Genomic DNA, 25,384 nt, shown 5'->3' on the forward strand with positions numbered 1-25,384 from the left:
TGACCAAGAACAGTAACCTGGAACACACCGAGTATGTCACTGACCCAGAACAGGAACCTGGGACACACCGAGTATATCACTGACCTGGAACAGTAACCTGGGACACACCAAGTATGTCACTGACCTAGAACAGGAACCTGGGACACACCGAGTATATCACTGACCTGGAACAGTAACCTGGGACACACCAAGTATGTCACTGACCTAGAACAGGAACCTGGGACACAACGAGTATGTCACTGACCTGGAACAGGAACCTGGGACACACAAAGTATATCACTGACCTAGAACAGTAACCTGGAACACACCGGGTATATCACTGACCTGGAACAGTAACCTGGGACACACCAAGTATATCACTGACCTGGAACATTAACCTGGAACACACCGGGTATATCACTGACCTGGAACAGTAACCTGGGACACACCGAGTTTATCACTGACCTGGAACAGTAACCTGGGACACACCGAGTATGTCACTGACCAGGAACAGTAACCTGGAACACACCGGGTATATCACTGACCTGGAACAGTCACCTGGGACACACCAGGTGTATCACTGACCTGGACCAGTGACCTGGGATGCACCGGATATGTCACTAACCTGGAACAGTAACCTGGGACACACCAAGTATGTCACTGTCCTAGAACCGTAACCTGGGACACACCGAGTATATCACTGACCTGGAACAGTAACCTGTCCACACAGAGTATATCACTGACCTGGAACAGTAACCTGGGACACACCGGGTATATCACTGACCTGGAACAGTAACCTGGGACACACCGAGTATGTCACTGACCTGGAACAGTAACCTGGAACACACCGAGTATATCACTGAACTGGAACAGTAACCTGGGACACACCAAGTATGTCACTGACCTGGAACAGGAACCTGGGACACACCGAGTATGTCACTGACCTAGAACAGTAACCTGGGACACACCGGCTATATCACTGAATTGGAACAGTAACCTGGGACACACCGAGTATATCACTGACCTGGAACAGTAACCTGGGACACACCGAGTATGTCACTGACCTGGAACAGTAACCTGGGACACACCGAGTATATCACTGACCTGGAACAGTAACCTGGGACACACCGAGTTTATCACTGACCTGGAACAGTAACCTGGGACACACCGAGTATGTCACTGACCTGGAACAGTAACCTGGAACACACCGGGCATATCACTGACCTGGAACAGTAACCTGGGACACACCGAGTATGTCACTGACCTGGAACAGTAACCTGGGACACACCGAGTGTATCACTGACCTGGACCAGTGACCTGGGATACACCGGGTATGTCACCAACCTGGATCAGTAACCTGGAACACACCGAGTATGTCACTGACCTGGAACAGTAACCTGGGACACACCGAGTTTATCACTGACCTGGAACAGTAACCTGGGACACACCGAGTATGTCAACAACCTAGAACAGGAGCCTGGAACACTCCGAGTATATCACTGACCTGGAACAGTAACCTGGGACACACCGTCTATATCACTGACCTAGAACAGTAAACTGGGACACACCGAGTATGTCAACAACCTAGAACAGGAGCCTGGGACACTCCGAGTATATCACTGACCTGGAACAGTAACCTGGGACACACCGTCTATATCACTGACCTAGAACAGTCAACTGGGACACACTGGGTATATCACTGTCCTGGAACAGTATTCTGGGACACAACGAGTATGTCGCTGACCTGGAACAGTAACCTGGGACACACCGAGTATATGAGTGACCTGCAACAGTAACCTGGGACACACCGAGTGTATCACTGACCTGGAACAGTGACCTGGGACACACCGTGTATGTCACTAACCTGGAAAAGTTACCTGGGACACACCGGGTATGTCACTAACCTGAAACAGTAACCTGGAACACACCGAGTATATCACTGACCTGGAACAGTAACCTGGGACACACCGAGTATGTCACTGACCTAGAACAGGAACCTGGGACACACCGAGTATATCACTGACCTTGAACTGTAACCTGGGACACACCGAGTATGTCACCGACCTGGCACAGTAACCTGGGACACACCGAGTATGTCACTGACCTAGAACAGGAACCTGGGACACACCGAGTATATCTCTGACCTACAACAGGAACCTGGGACTCACCGGGTATGTCATTGACCTGGAATAGTAACCTGGGACACACTGGGTATATCACTGACCTGGAACAGTAACCTGGGACACAGCGGGTATATCACTGACCTAGAACAGTAACCTGGAACACACCGAGTATGTCACTAACCTGGAACAGAAACGTGGGACACACCGAGTATGTCACTGACCCAGAACAGGAACCTGGGACACACCGAGTATATCAATGACCTGGAACAGTAACCTGGGACACACCAAGTATGTCACTGACCTAGAACAGGAACCTGGGACACACCGAGTATATCACTGACCTGGAACAGTAACCTGGGACACAACGAGTATGTCACTGACCTGGAACAGGAACCTGGGACACACAAAGTATATCACTGACCTAGAACAGTAACCTGGAACACACCGGGTACATCACTGACCTGGAACAGTAACCTGGGACACACCAAGTATATCACTGACCTGGAACAGTAACCTGGGACACACCGAGTATGTCACTGACCTGGACCAGTGACGTGGGATACACCGGGTATATCACTGACCTGGAACAGTAACATGGGACACACCGAGTATATCACTGACCTGGAACAGGAACCTGTGACACACAGAGAATGTCACTGACCTGGAACAGGAACCTGGGACATACCCAGTATATGAGTGACCTGCAACAGTAACCTGGGACACACCGAGTGTATCACTGACCTGGAACAGTGACCTGGGACACACCGGGTATGTCACTAACCTGGAACAGTTACCTGGGACACACCAGGTATGTCACTAACCTGAAACAGTAACCTGGAACACACCGAGTATATCACTGACCTGGAACAGTAACCTGGGACACACCGAGTATGTCACTGACCTTGAACAGGAACCTGGGACACACCGAGTATATCACTGACCTTGAACTGTAACCTGGGACACACCGAGTATGTCACCGACCTGGCACAGTAACCTGGGACACACCGAGTATGTCACTGACCTAGAACAGTAACCTGGAACACACCGAGTATATCACTAACCTGGAACAGTAACCTGGGACACACCGAGTATGTCACTGACCTAGAACAGGAACCTGGGACACACCGAGTATATCACTGACCTTGAACTGTAACCTGGGACACACCGAGTATGTCACCGACCTGGCACAGTAACCTGGGACACACCGAGTATGTCACTGACCTAGAACAGGAACCTGGGACACACCGAGTATATCTCTGACCTACAACAGGAACCTGGGACTCACCGGGTATGTCATTGACCTGGAATAGTAACCTGGGACACACTGGGTATATCACTGACCTGGAACAGTAACCTGGGACACAGCGGGTATATCACTGACCTAGAACAGTAACCTGGAACACACCGAGTATATCACTAACCTGGAACAGTAACCTGGGACACACCGAGTATGTCACTGACCCAGAACAGGAACCTGGGACACACCGAGTATATCACTGACCTGGAACAGTAACCTGGGACACACCAAGTATGTCACTGACCTAGAACAGGAACCTGGGACACACCGAGTATATCACTGACCTGGAACAGTAACCTGGGACACAACGAGTATGTCACTGACCTGGAACAGGAACCTGGGACACACAAAGTATATCACTGACCTAGAACAGTAACCTGGAACACACCGGGTATATCACTGACCTGGAACAGTAACCTGGGACACACCAAGTATATCACTGACCTGGAACAGTAACCTGGGACACACCGAGTATGTCACTGACCTGGACCAGTGACGTGGGATACACCGGGTATGTCACTGACCTGGAACAGGAACCTGGGACACACAAAGTATATCACTGACCTAGAACAGTAACCTGGAACACACCGGGTATATCACTGACCTGGAACAGTAACCTGGGACACACCAAGTATATCACTGACCTGGAACAGTAACCTGGGACACACCGAGTATGTCACTGACCTGGACCAGTGACGTGGGATACACCGGGTATGTCACTGACCTGGAACAGTAACATGGGACACACCGAGTATATCACTGACCTGGAACAGGAACCTGGGACACACCAAGAATGTCACTGATCTGGAACAGGAACCTGGGACATACCGAGTATATGAGTGACCTGCAACAGTAACCTGGGACACACCGAGTGTATCACTGACCTGGAACAGTGACCTGGGACACACCGGGTATATCACTAACCTGGAACAGTGACCTGGGACACACCGGGTATATCACTAACCTGAAACAGTAACCTGGAACACACCGAGTATATCTCTGACCTGGAACAGTAACCTGGGACACACCGAGTATGTCACTGACCTGGCACAGTAACATGGGACACACCGAGTATATCACTGACCTGGAACAGTAACCTGGGACACACCGAGTATATCACTGACCTGGCACAGTAACCTGGGACACACCGAGTATGTCACTGACCTAGAACAGGAACCTGGGACACACCGAGTATATCTCTGACCTACAACAGGAACCTGGGACTCACCGGGTATGTCATTGACCTGGAATAGTAACCTGGGACACACTGGGTATATCACTGACCTGGAACAGTAACCTGGGACACAGCGGGTATATCACTGACCAAGAACAGTAACCTGGAACACACCGAGTATGTCACTGACCCAGAACAGGAACCTGGGACACACCGAGTATATCACTGACCTGGAACAGTAACCTGGGACACACCAAGTATGTCACTGACCTAGAACAGGAACCTGGGACACACCGAGTATATCACTGACCTGGAACAGTAACCTGGGACACACCAAGTATGTCACTGACCTAGAACAGGAACCTGGGACACAACGAGTATGTCACTGACCTGGAACAGGAACCTGGGACACACAAAGTATATCACTGACCTAGAACAGTAACCTGGAACACACCGGGTATATCACTGACCTGGAACAGTAACCTGGGACACACCAAGTATATCACTGACCTGGAACCTTAACCTGGAACACACCGGGTATATCACTGACCTGGAACAGTAACCTGGGACACACCGAGTTTATCACTGACCTGGAACAGTAACCTGGGACACACCGAGTATGTCACTGACCAGGAACAGTAACCTGGAACACACCGGGTATATCACTGACCTGGAACAGTGACCTGGGATGCACCGGATATGTCACTAACCTGGAACAGTAACCTGGGACACACCAAGTATGTCACTGTCCTAGAACCGTAACCTGGGACACACCGAGTATATCACTGACCTGGAACAGTTACCTGGGACACACCGAGTATATTTCTGACCTGGAACAGTAACCCGGGACACACCGAGTATGTCACTGACCTGGAACAGTAACCTGGGACACACCGAGTATATCACTGACCTAGAACAGTAAACTGGGACACACCGAGTATATCACTGACCTGGAACAGTAACCTGGGACACACCGGCTATATCACTGACCTGGAACAGTAACCTGGGACACACCGAGTTTATCACTGACCTGGAACAGTAACCTGCGACACACCGAGTATGTCACTGACCTGGAACTGTAACCTGGGACACACCGAGTGTATCACTGACCTGGACCAGTGACCTGGGATACACCGGGTATGTCACCAACCTGGATCAGTAACCTGGAACACACCGAGTATGTCACTGACCTGGAACAGTAACCTGGGACACACCGAGTTTATCACTGACCTGGAACAGTAACCTGGGACACACCGAGTATGTCACTGACCTGGAACAGTAACCTGGGACACACCAAGTATGTCTCTGTCCTAGAACCGTAACCTGGGACACACCGAGTATATCACTGACCTGGAACAGTAACCTGTACACACCGAGTATATCACTGACCTGGAACAGTAACCTGGGACACACCGGGTATATTACTGACCTGGAACAGTAACCCGGGACACACCGAGTATGTCACTGACCTGGAACAGTAACCTGGGACACACCGAGTATATCACTGACCTAGAACAGTAAACTGGGACACACCGAGTATATCACTGACCTGGAACAGTAACCTGGGACACACCGGCTATATCACTGACCTGGAACAGTAACCTGGGACACACCGAGTTTATCACTGACCTGGAACAGTAACCTGCGACACACCGAGTATGTCACTGACCTGGAACTGTAACCTGGGACACACCGAGTGTATCACTGACCTGGACCAGTGACCTGGGATACACCGGGTATGTCACCAACCTGGATCAGTAACCTGGAACACACCGAGTATGTCACTGACCTGGAACAGTAACCTGGGACACACCGAGTTTATCACTGACCTGGAACAGTAACCTGGGACACACCGAGTATGTCACTGACCTGGAACAGTAACCTGGGACACACCGAGTATGTCACTGACCTGGAACAGTAACCTGGGACACACCGAGTTTATCACTGACCTGGAACAGTAACCTGGGACACACCGAGTATGTCACTGACCTGGAACAGGAACCTGGGACACACCGAGTATGTCACTGACCTGGAACAGTAACCTGGGACACACCAAGTATGTCTCTGTCCTAGAACCGTAACCTGGGACACACCGAGTATATCACTGACCTGGAACAGTAACCTGTACACACCGAGTATATCACTGACCTGGAACAGTAACCTGGGACACACCGGGGAAATCACTGACCTGGAACAGTAACCTGGGACACACCGAGTATGTCACTGACCTGGAACAGTAACCTGGGACACACCGAGTATATCACTGACCTGGAACAGTAACCTGGGACACACCGAGTATGTCACTGACCTGGAACAGGAACCTGGGACACACCGAGTATGTCACTGACCTGGAACAGTAACCTGGGACACACCGATTATATCACTGACCTGGAAAAGGAACCTGGGACACACCGTGTATATCACTGACATAGAATAGTAACCTGGGACACACCGAGTATATCACTGACCTGGAACAGGAACCTGGGACACACCGAGTATGTCACTGACCTAGAATAGTAACCTGGGACACACCGAGCACATCACTGACCTGGGACACACCGGGTATATCACTGACCTGGAACAGTAACCTGGGACACACCGATTATATCACTGACCTGGAAAAGGAACCTGGGACACACCGGGTATATCACTGACCTGGAACAGTAACCTGGGACACACCGAGTATGTCACTGACCTAGAACAGGAACCTGGGACACACCGAGTATATCACTGACCTTGAACTGTAACCTGGGACACACCGAGTATGTCACCGACCTGGCACAGTAACCTGGGACACACCGAGTATGTCACTGACCTAGAACAGGAACCTGGGACACACCGAGTATATCTCTGACCTACAACAGGAACCTGGGACTCACCGGGTATGTCATTGACCTGGAATAGTAACCTGGGACACACTGGGTATATCACTGACCTGGAACAGTAACCTGGGACACAGCGGGTATATCACTGACCTAGAACAGTAACCTGGAACACACCGAGTATGTCACTAACCTGGAACAGAAACGTGGGACACACCGAGTATGTCACTGACCCAGAACAGGAACCTGGGACACACCGAGTATATCAATGACCTGGAACAGTAACCTGGGACACACCAAGTATGTCACTGACCTAGAACAGGAACCTGGGACACACCGAGTATATCACTGACCTGGAACAGTAACCTGGGACACAACGAGTATGTCACTGACCTGGAACAGTGACCTGGGACACACAAAGTATATCACTGACCTGGAACAGTAACCTGGGACACACCGGCTATATCACTGACCTGGAACAGTAACCTGGGACACACCGAGTTTATCACTGACCTGGAACAGTAACCTGCGACACACCGAGTATGTCACTGACCTGGAACTGTAACCTGGGACACACCGAGTGTATCACTGACCTGGACCAGTGACCTGGGATACACCGGGTATGTCACCAACCTGGATCAGTAACCTGGAACACACCGAGTATGTCACTGACCTGGAACAGTAACCTGGGACACACCGAGTTTATCACTGACCTGGAACAGTAACCTGGGACACACCGAGTATGTCACTGACCTGGAACAGTAACCTGGGACACACCAAGTATGTCTCTGTCCTAGAACCGTAACCTGGGACACACCGAGTATATCACTGACCTGGAACAGTAACCTGTACACACCGAGTATATCACTGACCTGGAACAGTAACCTGGGACACACCGGGTATATCACTGACCTGGAACAGTAACCTGGGACACACCGAGTATATCACTGACCTGGAACAGTAACCTGGGACACACCGAGTATATCACTGACCTTGAACTGTAACCTGGGACACACCGAGTATGTCACCGACCTGGCACAGTAACCTGGGACACACCGAGTATGTCACTGACCTAGAACAGGAACCTGGGACACACCGAGTATATCTCTGACCTACAACAGGAACCTGGGACTCACCGGGTATGTCATTGACCTGGAATAGTAACCTGGGACACACTGGGTATATCACTGACCTGGAACAGTAACCTGGGACACAGCGGGTATATCACTGACCAAGAACAGTAACCTGGAACACACCGAGTATATCACTGACCTGGAACAGTAACCTGGGACACACCAAGTATGTCACTGACCTAGAACAGGAACCTGGGACACACCGAGTATATCACTGACCTGGAACAGTAACCTGGGACACACCAAGTATGTCACTGACCTAGAACAGGAACCTGGGACACAACGAGTATGTCACTGACCTGGAACAGGAACCTGGGACACACAAAGTATGTCACTGACCTAGAACAGGAACCTGGGACACACCGAGTATATCACTGACCTGGAACAGTAACCTGGGACACACAAAGTATATCACTGACCTAGAACAGTAACCTGGAACACACCGGGTACATCACTGACCTGGAACAGTAACCCGGGACACACCGAGTATGTCACTGACCTGGAACAGTAACCCGGGACACACCAAGTATGTCACTAACCTGGAACAGAAACGTGGGACACACCGAGTATGTCACTGACCCAGAACAGGAACCTGGGACACACCGAGTATATCAATGACCTGGAACAGTAACCTGGGACACACCAAGTATGTCACTGACCTAGAACAGGAACCTGGGACACACCGAGTATATCACTGACCTGGAACAGTAACCTGGGACACAACGAGTATGTCACTGACCTGGAACAGGAACCTGGGACACACAAAGTATATCACTGACCTAGAACAGTAACCTGGAACACACCGGGTACATCACTGACCTGGAACAGTAACCTGGGACACACCAAGTATATCACTGACCTGGAACAGTAACCTGGGACACACCGAGTATGTCACTGACCTGGACCAGTGACGTGGGATACACCGGGTATATCACTGACCTGGAACAGTAACATGGGACACACCGAGTATATCACTGACCTGGAACAGGAACCTGTGACACACCGAGAATGTCACTGACCTGGAACAGGAACCTGGGACATACCGAGTATATGAGTGACCTGCAACAGTAACCTGGGACACACCGAGTGTATCACTGACCTGGAACAGTGACCTGGGACACACCGGGTATGTCACTAACCTGGAACAGTTACCTGGGACACACCGGGTATGTCACTAACCTGAAACAGTAACCTGGAACACACCGAGTATATCACTGACCTGGAACAGTAACCTGGGACACACCGAGTATGTCACTGACCTTGAACAGGAACCTGGGACACACCGAGTATATCACTGACCTTGAACTGTAACCTGGGACACACCGAGTATGTCACCGACCTGGCACAGTAACCTGGGACACACCGAGTATGTCACTGACCTAGAACAGTAACCTGGAACACACCGAGTATATCACTAACCTGGAACAGTAACCTGGGACACACCGAGTATGTCACTGACCTAGAACAGGAACCTGGGACACACCGAGTATATCACTGACCTTGAACTGTAACCTGGGACACACCGAGTATGTCACCTACCTGGCACAGTAACCTGGGACACACCGAGTATGTCACTAACCTAGAACAGGAACCTGGGACACACCGAGTATATCTCTGACCTACAACAGGAACCTGGGACTCACCGGGTATGTCATTGACCTGGAATAGTAACCTGGGACACACTGGGTATATCACTGACCTGGAACAGTAACCTGGGACACAGCGGGTATATCACTGACCTAGAACAGTAACCTGGAACACACCGAGTATATCACTAACCTGGAACAGTAACCTGGGACACACCGAGTATGTCACTGACCCAGAACAGGAACCTGGGGCACACCGAGTATATCACTGACCTGGAACAGTAACCTGGGACACACCAAGTATGTCACTGACCTAGAACAGGAACCTGGGACACACCGAGTATATCACTGACCTGGAACAGTAACCTGGGACACAACGAGTATGTCACTGACCTGGAACAGGAACCTGGGACACACAAAGTATATCACTGACCTAGAACAGTAACCTGGAACACACCGGGTATATCACTGACCTGGAACAGTAACCTGGGACACACCAAGTATATCACTGACCTGGAACAGTAACCTGGGACACACCGAGGATGTCACTGACCTGGACCAGTGACGTGGGATACACCGGGTATGTCACTGACCTGGAACAGGAACCTGGGACACACAAAGTATATCACTGACCTAGAACAGTAACCTGGAACACACCGGGTATATCACTGACCTGGAACAGTAACCTGGGACACACCAAGTATATCACTGACCTGGAACAGTAACCTGGGACACACCGAGTATGTCACTGACCTGGACCAGTGACGTGGGATACACCGGGTATGTCACTGACCTGGAACAGTAACATGGGACACACCGAGTATATCACTGACCTGGAACAGGAACCTGGGACACACCAAGAATGTCACTGATCTGGAACAGGAACCTGGGACATACCGAGTATATGAGTGACCTGCAACAGTAACCTGGGACACACCGAGTGTATCACTGACCTGGAACAGTGACCTGGGACACACCGGGTATATCACTAACCTGGAACAGTTACCTGGGAAACACCGGGTATGTCACTAACCTGAAACAGTAACCTGGAACACACCGAGTATATCTCTGACCTGGAACAGTAACCTGGGACACACCGAGTATGTCACTGACCTGGCACAGTAACATGGGACACACCGAGTATATCACTGACCTGGAACAGTAACCTGGGACACACCGAGTATATCACTGACCTGGCACAGTAACCTGGGACACACCGAGTATGTCACTGACCTAGAACAGGAACCTGGGACACACCGAGTATATCTCTGACCTACAACAGGAACCTGGGACTCACCGGGTATGTCATTGACCTGGAATAGTAACCTGGGACACACTGGGTATATCACTGACCTGGAACAGTAACCTGGGACACAGCGGGTATATCACTGACCAAGAACAGTAACCTGGAACACACCGAGTATATCACTGACCTGGAACAGTAACCTGGGACACACCAAGTATGTCACTGACCTAGAACAGGAACCTGGGACACACCGAGTATATCACTGACCTGGAACAGTAACCTGGGACACACCAAGTATGTCACTGACCTAGAACAGGAACCTGGGACACAACGAGTATGTCACTGACCTGGAACAGGAACCTGGGACACACAAAGTATATCACTGACCTAGAACAGTAACCTGGAACACACCGGGTATATCACTGACCTGGAACAGTAACCTGGGACACACCAAGTATATCACTGACCTGGAACAGTAACCTGGGACACACCGAGTATGTCACTGACCTGGACCAGTGACGTGGGATACACCGGGTATGTCACTGACCTGGAACAGTAACATGGGACACACCGAGTATATCACTGACCTGGAACAGGAACCTGGGACACACCAAGAATGTCACTGATCTGGAACAGGAACCTGGGACATACCAAGTATATGAGTGACCTGCAACAGTAACCTGGGACACACCGAGTGTATCACTGACCTGGAACAGTAACCTGGGACACACCGAGTATATCACTGACCTAGAACAGTAACCTGGAACACACCGGGTATATCACTGACCTGGAACAGTAACCTGGGACACACCAAGTATATCACTGACCTGGAACATTAACCTGGAACACACCGGGTATATCACTGACCTGGAACAGTAACCTGGGACACACCGAGTTTATCACTGACCTGGAACAGTAACCTGGGACACACCGAGTATGTCACTGACCAGGAACAGTAACCTGGAACACACCGGGTATATCACTGACCTGGAACAGTAACCTGGGACACACCAAGTATATCACTGACCTGGAACATTAACCTGGAACACACCGGGTATATCACTGACCTGGAACAGTAACCTGGGACACACCGAGTTTATCACTGACCTGGAACAGTAACCTGGGACACACCGAGTATGTCACTGACCAGGAACAGTAACCTGGAACACACCGGGTATATCACTGACCTGGAACAGTCACCTGGGACACACCGAGTGTATCACTGACCTGGACCAGTGACCTGGGATGCACCGGATAAGTCACTAACCTGGAACAGTAACCTGGGACACACCAAGTATGTCACTGTCCTAGAACCGTAACCTGGGACACACCGAGTATATCACTGACCTGGAACAGTAACCTGTCCACACAGAGTATATCACTGACCTGGAACAGTAACCTGGGACACACCGGGTATATCACTGACCTGGAACAGTAACCTGTGACACACCGAGTATGTCACTGACCTGGAACAGTAACCTGGAACACACCGAGTATATCACTGAACTGGAACAGTAACCTGGGACATACCAAGTATGTCACTGACCTGGAACAGGAACCTGGGACACACCGAGTATGTCACTGACCTAGAACAGTAACCTGGGACACACCGAGCATATCACTGACCTGGAACAGGAACCTGGGACACACCGAGTACATCACTGACCTGGGACACACCGTGTATATCACTGACCTGGAACAGTAACCTGGGACACACCGATTATATCACTGACCTGGAAAAGGAACCTGGGACACACCGGGTATATCACTGACCTGGAACAGTAACCTGGAACACACCGAGTATGTCACCAACCTAGAACAGGAGCCTGGGACACTCCGAGTATATCACTGACCTGGAACAGTAACCTGGGACACACCGTCTATATCACTGACCTGGAACAGTAACCTGGGACACAACGAGTATGTCACTGACCTGGAACAGTAACCTGGGACACACCGGCTCTATCACTGACTTGGAACTGTAACCTGGGACACACCGGGTATATCACTGACCTGGAACAGTAACCCGGGACACACCGAGTATGTCACTGACCTGGAACAGTAACCCGGGACACACCAAGTATGTCACTGTCCTGGAACAGTAACCTGGGACACACCGAGTTTATCACTGACCTGGAACAGTAACCTGGGACACACCGATTATGTCACTGACCTGGAACGGTAACCTGGAACACACCGGGTATATCACTGACCTGGACCAGTGACCTGGGATACACCGGGTATGTCACTGTCCTAGAACCGTAACCTGGGACACACCGAGTATATCACTGACCTGGAACAGTAACCTGGGACACACCGGGTATATCACTGACCTGGAACAGTAACGTGGGACACACCGAGTATGTCACTGACCTGGAACAGTAACCTGGAACACACCGAGTATATCACTGACCTGGAACAGTAGCCTTGGACACACCGAGTATGTCACTGACCTGGAACAGGAACCTAGGACACACCGAGTATGTCACTGACCTAGAACAGTAACCTGGGACACACCGAGTATATCACTGACCTGGAACAGGAACCTGGGACACACCGAGTATGTCACTGACCTAGAGTAGTAACCTGGGACATACCGAGTACATCACTGACCTCGGACACACCGGGTATATCACTGACCTGGAACAGTAACCTGGGACACACCGATTATATCACTGACCTGGAAAAGGAACCTGGGACACACCGGGTATATCACTGACCTGGAACAGTAACCTGGAACACACCGAGTATGTCACCAACCTAGAACAGGAGCCTGGGACACTCCGAGTATATCACTGACCTGGAATAGTAACCTGGGACACACCGTCTATATCACTGACCTAGAACAGTAAACTGGGACACACCGAGTATATCACTGAATTGGAACAGTAACCCGGGACACACCGAGTATATCACTGACCTGGAACAGTAACCTGGGACACACCGAGTATATTACTGACCTGGAACAGTAACCCGGGACACACCGAGTATGTCACTGACCTGGAACAGTAACCTGGGACACACCGAGTATATCACTGACCTAGAACAGTAAACAGGGACACACCGAGTATATCACTGACCTGGAACAGTAACCTGGGACACACCGGCTATATCACTGACCTGGAACAGTAACCTGGGACACACCGAGTTTATCACTGACCTGGAACAGTAACCTGCGACACACCGAGTATGTCACTGACCTGGAACTGTAACCTGGGACACACCGAGTGTATCACTGACCTGGACCAGTGACCTGGGATACACCGGGTATGTCACCAACCTGGATCAGTAACCTGGAACACACCGAGTATGTCACTGACCTGGAACAGTAACCTGGGACACACCGAGTTTATCACTGACCTGGAACAGTAACCTGGGACACACCGAGTATGTCACTGACCTGGACCAGTAACCTGGGACACACCAAGTATGTCTCTGTCCTAGAACCGTAACCTGGGACACACCGAGTATATCACTGACCTGGAACAGTAACCTGTACACACCGAGTATATCACTGACCTGGAACAGTAACCTGGGACACACCGGGTATATCACTGACCTGGAACAGTAACCTGGGACACACCGAGTATGTCACTGACCTGGAACAGTAACCTGGGACACACCGAGTATATCACTGACCTGGAACAGTAACCTGGGACACACCGAGTATGTCACTGACCTGGAACAGGAACCTGGGACACACCGAGTATGTCACTGACCTGGAACAGTAACCTGGGACACACCGATTATATCACTGACCTGGAAAAGGAACCTGGGACACACCGTGTATATCACTGACATAGAATAGTAACCTGGGACACACCGAGTATATCACTGACCTGGAACAGGAACCTGGGACACACCGAGTATGTCACTGACCTAGAATAGTAACCTGGGACACACCGAGCACATCACTGACCTGGGACACACCGGGTATATCACTGACCTGGAACAGTAACCTGGGACACACCGATTATATCATTGACCTGGAACTGTAACCTGGGACACACCGAGTGTATCACTGACCTGGACCAGTGACCTGGGATACACCGGGTATGTCACCAACCTGGATCAGTAACCTGGAACACACCGAGTATGTCACTGACCTGGAACAGTAACCTGGGACACACCGAGTTTATCACTGACCTGGAACAGTAACCTGGGACACACCGAGTATGTCACTGACCTGGACCAGTAACCTGGGACACACCAAGTATGTCTCTGTCCTAGAACCGTAACCTGGGACACACCGAGTATATCACTGACCTGGAACAGTAACCTGTACACACCGAGTATATCACTGACCTGGAACAGTAACCTGGGACACACCGGGTATATCACTGACCTGGAACAGTAACCTGGGACACACCGAGTATGTCACTGACCTGGAACAGTAACCTGGGACACACCGAGTATATCACTGACCTGGAACAGTAACCTGGGACACACCGAGTATGTCACTGACCTGGAACAGGAACCTGGGACACACCGAGTATGTCACTGACCTGGAACAGTAACCTGGGACACACCGATTATATCACTGACCTGGAAAAGGAACCTGGGACACACCGTGTATATCACTGACATAGAATAGTAACCTGGGACACACCGAGTATATCACTGACCTGGAACAGGAACCTGGGACACACCGAGTATGTCACTGACCTAGAATAGTAACCTGGGACACACCGAGCACATCACTGACCTGGGACACACCGGGTATATCACTGACCTGGAACAGTCACCTGGGACACACCGATTATATCACTGACCTGGAAAAGGAACCTGGGACACACCGGGTATATCACTGACCTGGAACAGTAACCTGGAACACACCGAGTATGTCACCAACCTAGAACAGGAGCCTGGGACACTCCGAGTATATCACTGACCTGGAACAGAAACCTGGGACACACCGTCTATATCACTGACCTAGAACAGTAAACTGGGACACACTGGGTATATCACTGTCCTGGAACAGTAATCTGGGACACAACGAGTATGTCACTGACCTGGAACAGTAACCTGGGACACACCGGCTATATCACTGAATTGGAACATAACCTGGGACACACCGGGTATATCACTGACCTGGAACAGTAACCTGGGACACACCGAGTATGTCACTGACCTGGAACAGTAACCTGGGACAAACCGAGTATGTCACTGACCTGGAACAGTAACCTGGGACACACCGAGTTTATCACTGACCTGGAACAGTAACCTGGGACACACCGAGTATGTCACTGACCTGGAACAGTAACCTGGAACACACCGGGCATATCACTGACCTGGAACAGTAACCTGGGACACACCGAGTATGTCACTGACCTGGAACAGTAACCTGGGACACACCGAGTGTATCACTGACCTGGACCAGTGACCTGGGATACACCGGGTATGTTACCAACCTGGATCAGTAACCTGGAACACACCGAGTATGTCACTGACCTGGAACAGTAACCTGGGACACACCGAGTTTATCACTGACCTGGAACAGTAACCTGGGACACACCGAGTATGTCAACAACCTAGAACAGGAGCCTGGGACACTCCGAGTATATCACTGACCTGGAACAGTAACCTGGGACACACCGTCTATATCACTGACCTAGAACAGTAAACTGGGACACACCGAGTATGTCAACAACCTAGAACAGGAGCCTGGGACACTCCGAGTATATCACTGACCTGGAACAGTAACCTGGGACACACCGTCTATATCACTGAACTAGAACAGTCAACTGGGACACACTGGGTATATCACTGTCCTGGAACAGTATTCTGGGACACAACGAGTATGTCACTGACCTGGAACAGTAACCTGGGACACACCGAGTATGTCACTGACCTGGAACAGTAACCTGGGACACACCGAGTATATCACTGACCTGGAACAGTAACCTGGGACACACCGAGTATATCACTGACCTGGAACAGTAACCCGGGACACTCCAAGTATGTCACTGACCTGGAACAGTAACCTGGGACACACCGAGTTTATCACTGACCTGGAACAGTAACCTGGGACACACCGAGTATGTCACTGACCTGGAACAGTAACCTGGAACACACCGGGCATATCACTGACCTGGAACAGTAACCTGGGACACACCGAGTATGTCTCTGACCTGGAACAGTAACCTGGGACACACCAAGTGTATCAATGACCTGGACCAGTGACCTGGGATACACCGGGTATGTCACCCACCTAGAACAGGAGCCTGGGACACTCCGAGTATATCACTGACCTGGAACAGTAACCTGGGACACACCGTCTATATCACTGACCTAGAACAGTCAACTGGGACACACTGGGTATATCACTGTCCTGGAACAGTAATCTGGGACACAACGAGTATGTCACTGACCTGGAACAGTAACCTGGGACACACCGGCTATATCACTGAATTGGAACAGTAACCTGGGACACACCGAGTATGTCACTGACCTGGAACAGTAACCTGGAACACACCGGGCATATCACTGACCTGGAACAGTAACCTGGGACACACCGAGTATGTCACTGACCTGGAACAGTAACCTGGGACATACCGAGTGTATCACTGACCTGGACCAGTGACCTGGGATACACCGGGTATGTCACCAACCTGGATCAGTAACCTGGAACACACCGAGTATGTCACTGACCTGGAACAGTAACCTGGGACACACCGAGTTTATCACTGACCTGGAACAGTAACCTGGGACACACCGAGTATGTCACTGACCTGGAACGGTAACCTGGAACACACCGAGTATATCACTGACCTGGAACAGTAACCTGGGACACACCAAGTATGTCTCTATCCTAGAACCGTAACCTGGGACACACCGAGTATATCACTGACCTGGAACAGTAACCTGTACACACCGAGTATATCACTGACCTGGAACAGTAACCTGGGACACACCGGGTATATCACTGACCTGGAACAGTCACCTGGGACACACCGAGTATGTCACTGACCTGGAACAGTAACCTGGGACACACCGAGTATATCACTGACCTGGAACAGTAACCTGGGACACACCGAGTATGTCACTGACCTGGAACAGGAACCTGGGACACACCGAGTATGTCACTGACCTGGAACAGTAACCTGGGACACACCGATTATATCACTGACCTGGAAAAGGAACCTCGGACACACCGGGTATATCACTTACCTAGAATAGTAACCTGGGACACACCGAGTATATCACTGACCTGGAACAGGAACCTGGGACACACCGAGTATGTCACTGACCTAGAATTGTAACCTGGGACACACCGAGTACATCACTGACCTGGGACACACCGGGTATATCACTGACCTGGAACAGTAACCTGGGACACACCGATTATATCACTGACCTGGAAAAAGAACCTGGGACACACCGGGTATATCACTGACCTGGAACAGTAACCTGGAACACACCGAGTATGTCACCAACCTAGAACAGGAGCCTGGGACACTCCGAGTATATCACTGACCTGGAACAGTAACCTGGGACACACCGTCTATATCACTGACCTAGAACAGTAAACTGGGACACACCGGGTATATCACTGACCTGGAACAGTAACCCGGGACACACCGAGTATGTCACTGACCTGGAACAGTAACCTGGGACACACCGGGTATATCACTGACCTGGAACAGTAACCCGGGACACACCGAGTATGTCACTGACCTGGAACAGTAACCTGGGACACACCGAGTATATCACTGACCTGGAACAGTAACCTGGGACACACCGAGTATATCCGTGACCTGGAACAGTAACCTGGGACACACCGAATATGTCACTGACCTAGAACAGTAACCTGGGACACACCGGGTATATCACTGACCTGGAACAGTAACCTGGAACACACCGAGTATATCACTGACCTGGAACAGTAACCTGGGACACACTGAGTATGTCACTGACCTAGAACAGTAACCTGGGACACACCGAGTGTATCCCTGACCTGGAACAGTAACCTGGGGCACACCGCGTATGTCACTGACCTGGAACAGGAACCTGGGACACACCGAGTACATCACTGACCTGGAACAGTAACCTGGGACACACCGGGTATATCACGGACCTAGAACAGTAACCTGGGACACACCGATTATATCACTGACCTGGAACAGTAACCTGGGACACACCGGGTATATCACTGACCTGGAACAGTAACCTGGAACACACCGGGTATATCACTGACCTGGAACAGGTTTGGTATGCTTTCCTTTATTGGTCAGAGTATTGAGTACAGGAGTTGGGTGGTCATGTTGTGGCTGTACATGACATTGGTTAGGCCACTGTTGGAATATTGCATGCAATTCTGGTTTCCTTCCTATTGGAAAACTGTTGTGAAACTTGAAAGGGTTCAGAAAAGATTTACAAGGTTGTTGCCCAGGGTTGGAGGATCTGAGCTACAGGGAGAGGCTGAACAGGCTGGGGCTGTTTTCCCTGGAGCGTTGGAGGCTGAGGGGTGACCTTATAGAGGTTTACAAAATTATGAGGGGCATGGATAGGGTAAATAGGAAAAGTCTTTTCCCTGGGGTTTGGGAGTGCAGAACTAGAGGGCATAGGTTTGGGGTGAGAGGGGAAAGACATAAAAGAGTCCTAAGGGGCAACCTTTTCACGCAGAGGGTGGTACGTGTATGGAATGAGCTGCCAGAGGATGTGGTGGAGGCTTGTACAATTGCAACATTTAAGAGGCATTTGGATGGATATATGAATGCAAAGGGTTTGGAGGGATATGGGCCAGGTGCTGGCAGGTGGGACTAGATTGGGTTGGGATATCTGGTCGGCATGGACAGGTTGGACCGAAGGGTCTGTTTCCATGCTACCCATCTCTATGACTCTATGACTCTATTACTAACCTGGAACAGTAACCTGGGACACACCGGGTCTATTACTAACTGGAACATAGCCTGTCAGCAGCCTGGAATAGTGACCTGGGGCACACCTAGTGAACATCGAAGGGAAGGCGATGCAAGTGGTAATATTGCTAGTCTGTTAACCCAGAAACTCAGCTCGTCTGAGAACCCCATTCCACGTTGAACAATACTTGGAGGAAGTACTGAAGGTGGCAAGGGTACATAATTTCCTCTGGGCGGGGGATTTCAATGTCCACCTCCAAGTGTGGCTTGGCAGCAGCACCACTGATTGAGCTGGTTCAGGTCCCAAAGGAGATAGCTATTAGGCAGGTGATGAGGAAACCAACAAGAGGGAAAAACATACTTGACCTCATCCTTACTGATCTGCCAGCCATATATGTATCTGTCCTTGACAGTATTGGTAAGAGTGACCACTGCACAGTCTTTGTGGAGACTTCATGTTGAGAATAACCTCCATCATGTTGTGTGGCAATATCCCCACGCTAAATGGGACAGAGTTCAAACTGGGCATCCTGGAGACACTGTGAGCCATCAACAGCAGCAGAATCGTATTCCACACCTACTCAGAATTTGCAGCCTCTTTGGTCTGTCACACCACCATTAAGTTAGGGCATCAACCCTAGTTCAATGGAGAGTGCAGGAGGGTATGCCAGGAACAGCACCAGACATTTCTAAAAATAAAGGTGTCAACCTGGTGAAGCTACCAAACAGGTCTCCTTGCATGCCAATTATAGTGGAGTTACCAAACAGGTCTCCTTGCGCCAAATAGCATGAGCAGCAAGTGATCAGCAGAGCTAAGTGACCCACAATCAACAGCCATAATGCATTCATACCACATCCAGTTGTGAATGATGGTGGACAATTAAACAACTCACCGGAGGAGGACGCTGCACAAATAGCCCCATCCTCAATGATGGAAGAGCCCAGAAGATCAGTGCGAAAGGTAAGGCTGAAGCTCTCACAGCAATCTTCAGCAATAAATACCAAGTGGCTGTTCCATCTCGCCACCTCCAGTCGTCCCCAGCATCGCAGACTTCAACCAGTTTGATTTACTTCATGCGATAATAAGAAATGGTTGGAGGCACTGGATACTGCAAAGGCTATGACAACATGCCAGCAATAGTACTGGAGACGTGTGCTCCCCTAGCCAAATTGTTCCAGTACAGCAACAATACAGGCACCTATCGACAATGTGAAAAACTGCCCAGGTATGTCCGACACCCAAAAATCAGAGTGAACAAAAATCCAACCTGGCCAATAACCGTTCCATCAGCCTCCTCTCGATCATCAGTAAAGTGATGGAAGGGGTCATTAACAGTGCTATCAAGCAGGACCTACTCAGCAATAACCTGCTCAGTGACACCCAGTTTGGGCTCTGCCAGGGTCACTCAGCTCCTGACCTCATTACAGCCTTGGATCAAACATGGACTAAAGAGCTGAATTCCAGAGGGAAGGTGAGAGTGACAGCCCTTGAACTCAAGGCTGCACTAAACCAAGTGTGGGATCAAGGAGCCCTAGCAAAACTGGAATCAATGTGTATCAGTGGTTTGGGTCAGACCTGGCACACAGGAATATTGATATGGTTGTTGATGGTCAGTCATCTCAAATCCAGGACATCTCTGCAGGAGTTCCTCAGGGTTGTGTCCCAGGGGCAACCATCTTCAGCTGCTTCATCAATGGCCTTCCCTCCATCATAAGGTCAGAAGTGGGATGTTCGCAGCTGATTACGCTTTTGTTCATCAGTCAGTGTTCAAGTGCCACAAGATTTAGACAATATCCAGGCTTGAGCTGACAAGTGGCAAGTAACAGTCACACCACACAAATGCCATCTCCAATAAGATACAAATCTAAACACGATCCTTTGAGATTCAATGGTGTTACCCTCACCTGAATCATCCACATCAACATCGTGGGGCTTACCATTGACCACAGCCATATAAACACAGTGGCTACAAGTTCAGGTCAGAGGCAAGGTATACTTTGGTGAGTAACTCACCACCTGACTCCCCTAAGCCTGTCCATCATCTACAAGACACAAGCCATGAGTATGATGGAATACTCCCCACTTGTTTGGATGAGTCCAGTTCCAAGAACACTCAAGAAGCTTGACACCATTATGATGACATTGTGGCTTTAAGAGGTTATTTTGCTTTTTTTTTAAAGAGAGGCTTTAGGGCACAGGTACCAAGCTGGCTAGTGAAGATCCATAAACTATACAACTTGGGGGGCCTTGGGTTTTTTAAAAGTTGGAACAATAGAAGCAGCCTGGCTGGGTGTGGCTAGCTGTCACAGACCAAAATTGCTAGTTATTTTTAGCTTTTAGATTTGACAGAGGCTGCTGGAGTTTTGAAGAAGTAGCAGATATCTTTTCTGTCTCTCAGTTTCAGCTGAAAGCTGGGGTTTCTCTCTGCTGCTGAGTTACCTGGGAGACAGATAATTTGCCTTTTTGCCAAGGGGTGTGTGTATGGGATGCTACTACATTGGAACAGTTAATTAGTAATAGATAGTGTATCTATTATTCTGTGAAGTTTTCCAATAGAGTTGTTACTCAAAATTCATCTTTCTTTTGTCATATTTTAACCAAAGCCTTTTGCTTAACATTGAGTAGATTGATCAATCAAGTTTAATCTGGAACACAACATGTTATATTTCCATTTAAAATAAGAAAAGGCTGGGGTCTAGGATACCTTCTTAAAATATTTTGGGGGGATTTGGTCTGGTCCATAACCCCATCCAAAGCAGCTGCTTGATTGGCACTACATCCACAACATTCTAAACAAGATGGTGGCAGAGTAGGATACCTCAGCCAGAGCTTCATCTGTTCATTTTCCTTTTTCTCACCTTTAGCCTTTCTTTCCTCCTCTTCTCTTTCTTGGCCTCGTACCTCACAGCGTCAGAACTCCAGGCCACCATTTTTCCCTCTGGATGCACATGTCGGACAGGGAGTGGGAAGGGGAATTGAAATGGGCAATGACCTGGAGGTCAGGCTGGTCCTTATGGGCCCAGCTGAGATGCTCGGTGAATTGTGCTGTTAGTTTACGTTTGGTCTTGCCAATGTATAGAAGATCACAGCAGGAGCACTCCTTACAGTAAACTCGGTTGGAGGAGAGGTAGGTGAATCTCTGTCTCACCCCGAAGGACTGGATGGAGGTGAGAGAAGTAGTGTACTGGCAGGTTTTGCATCTTGTACGATTGCAGGGGAAGGTATGGGGCGGTGAGGTTAGGGAGTTGGTGGGGAGAGAAGTTACACAAACCAAAGAGTGACAGAGGGAATGGTCCTTACGGAAGACAGAGAGGGGTGGGGAGGGGAAGATATTCTTGGTGGTGGAGCATCTCAGCCAGGCCTGTAAAGGCCGAACTGACCTCCCAGTCACTGCCCATTTCAGTTCCCCCTCCCACTCCCTCTCCAACATGTCTACCCTTGGCCTCCTCCATTGCCACAGTGAATCAGACCACAAACTGGAGGAACGACACTTCCATTGGGGCAGCCCACAGCCAAGGAGGACTCAACAACCTCAGCCTTCCTTCCAGTTACGAACCAGATTCATCCCTCCCATCGACCAACCAGGTCATACCCACCACCTGTATTCACCTCACCATTCTGCCCCTCTCCCCACCCATAACCCTCCCTCCTGTAACTGCAGCTCCTCCCATCTCTATCTCCATTCCTGAAGAGAGATTACACCCGAAACGTCCACTTGTGTCCCTCCTGATGCTGCCTGGCTTGCTGTGTTCTTCCAGCCTCCTGGTGGTCTGAAAGATCAGGCTGGCTGTGTAACAGGCGGCTGATCAAACATCTCCCATTTCAAACTCCCACCAAGAGATTCACATTCACCCCAGACACAGAGAGAGAGAGAGAGAGAGAGAATGGAAAGCTGAATTCTGTACTTACCGAGAGAGACCCGGGAAAAACACAGGGAGATGGACAGAAGGATCAGCAACATTCTGGGAATATAGTGACCCTGTTTCCTAAACAGGGAATTGATTACTCCGAGGAGAAATAGCTCAACAGCTGTTAATAAACCGGAAATCATCAAAGACAACTTTCGCGATGCAGCATTTCATGTTGCTCCTCGATCATTTCCTGATTGCAGAAGCAGAGATCTGGTTAGTCTCAGAGGAACATCCAATTAAAGAGATAAGCAGTCACTCGTCAACAGTTTCTGGGAAGATGTCTCTCAGTCAGGTTACAGTCAGTAGCAACTACACACATCGATACTGTCCCCTTCAGGCAGTGCTAAACATCTCCTGTCTCTTCAAGGAGTATTTGACCGAACAGAGGATGCTACCAAGCCACATTTTCTCATTTTCCACCCTCCGTGTTGCTGAGGGGTAGCCACAGGATGAACAGCGTCCCTGGTTACTCCCGGGGAAAAGGCTGCAGTGCTCTGACATTGCCTTCTGCAGGATGTCCTCACTGTGAAGGATTCCCCTCTCTCACAGACTGCCATCAGGCGGATTGGGAAGATTGATGGGCTGAGAAACAACATGTTTGGGCAGGTTACAAGAGTGGGATCAACAAAAGGTGAAATTGCTGGAGAAACTCGGCAGGTCTGGCAGCATCTTTGGAGAGAGAACAATGTTTAGGTTATGTGTCCAATGACCCTTTTTCAGAAAGAGCTTATGAGAGACAGATGGAAAGGTGTAGGGAGGGAGTTGGTGAAAGCCCAGCTAACTGAAGGTAGAGCCCCTAATGTGGGCTGATGTTGATGTGGGTGGCTCAATGGCGAGCACAGCTGCCTCATAGTGCCAGGGACCTGAGTTCAATCCCAGCCTCGGGCGACTGTCTGTGTGGAGTCTGCACATTCTCCCCGTGTCTGCGTGGGTTTCCTCCGGTTTCCTCCCACAGTCCAAAGATGTGCAGGTTAGGTGAATTGGTCATGTAAAACTGACCCCTTGTGTTCAGGGATGTGTAGGTGTGTTAGTCAGTAATAGGATGGGACTGTGTAGGCTACTGTTTAGAGGGTAGGGATGGACTTGTTGGGCCCATTGGCCTTGTCTCCATTCAACAGGATGATGATTAATCTGCCATTTCCTCATAACTTTTGACTCCCTAGCAAATCACAACACTATCTATCTAAGACTTGAACTTAAAAGGTAGAAGAACATACAAAGGAAGCACATGGTGAGGACATTGCAGGAGAG

General features: G+C 49.9%; 1 protein-coding gene across 3 annotated transcripts in view; it reads right to left on the reverse strand.

Moving 5' to 3' along the window:
• The window catches only part of LOC122545406 (class I histocompatibility antigen, F10 alpha chain-like), a 68,618-nt gene extending 44,309 nt beyond the window's left edge, over positions 1–24,309 (reverse strand). For all 3 annotated transcript variants that reach the window (XM_087979557.1, XM_087979556.1, XM_087979555.1), the window contains exon 1: positions 24,132–24,309. In XM_087979557.1, coding sequence (XP_087835683.1) covers positions 24,132–24,273 — 142 coding nt within the window. In that variant the 5' untranslated portion in view covers positions 24,274–24,309. The remainder of the gene's footprint in view (positions 1–24,131) is intronic.
• Between the last annotated feature and the right edge of the window lie 1,075 nt (positions 24,310–25,384).

Source organism: Chiloscyllium plagiosum, unplaced genomic scaffold, assembly GCF_037043375.1.
Source record: "Chiloscyllium plagiosum isolate Xiang-an unplaced genomic scaffold, Cpla_swu_hap1 HiC_scaffold_35, whole genome shotgun sequence".
Lineage (NCBI taxonomy): Eukaryota > Metazoa > Chordata > Chondrichthyes > Orectolobiformes > Hemiscylliidae > Chiloscyllium > Chiloscyllium plagiosum.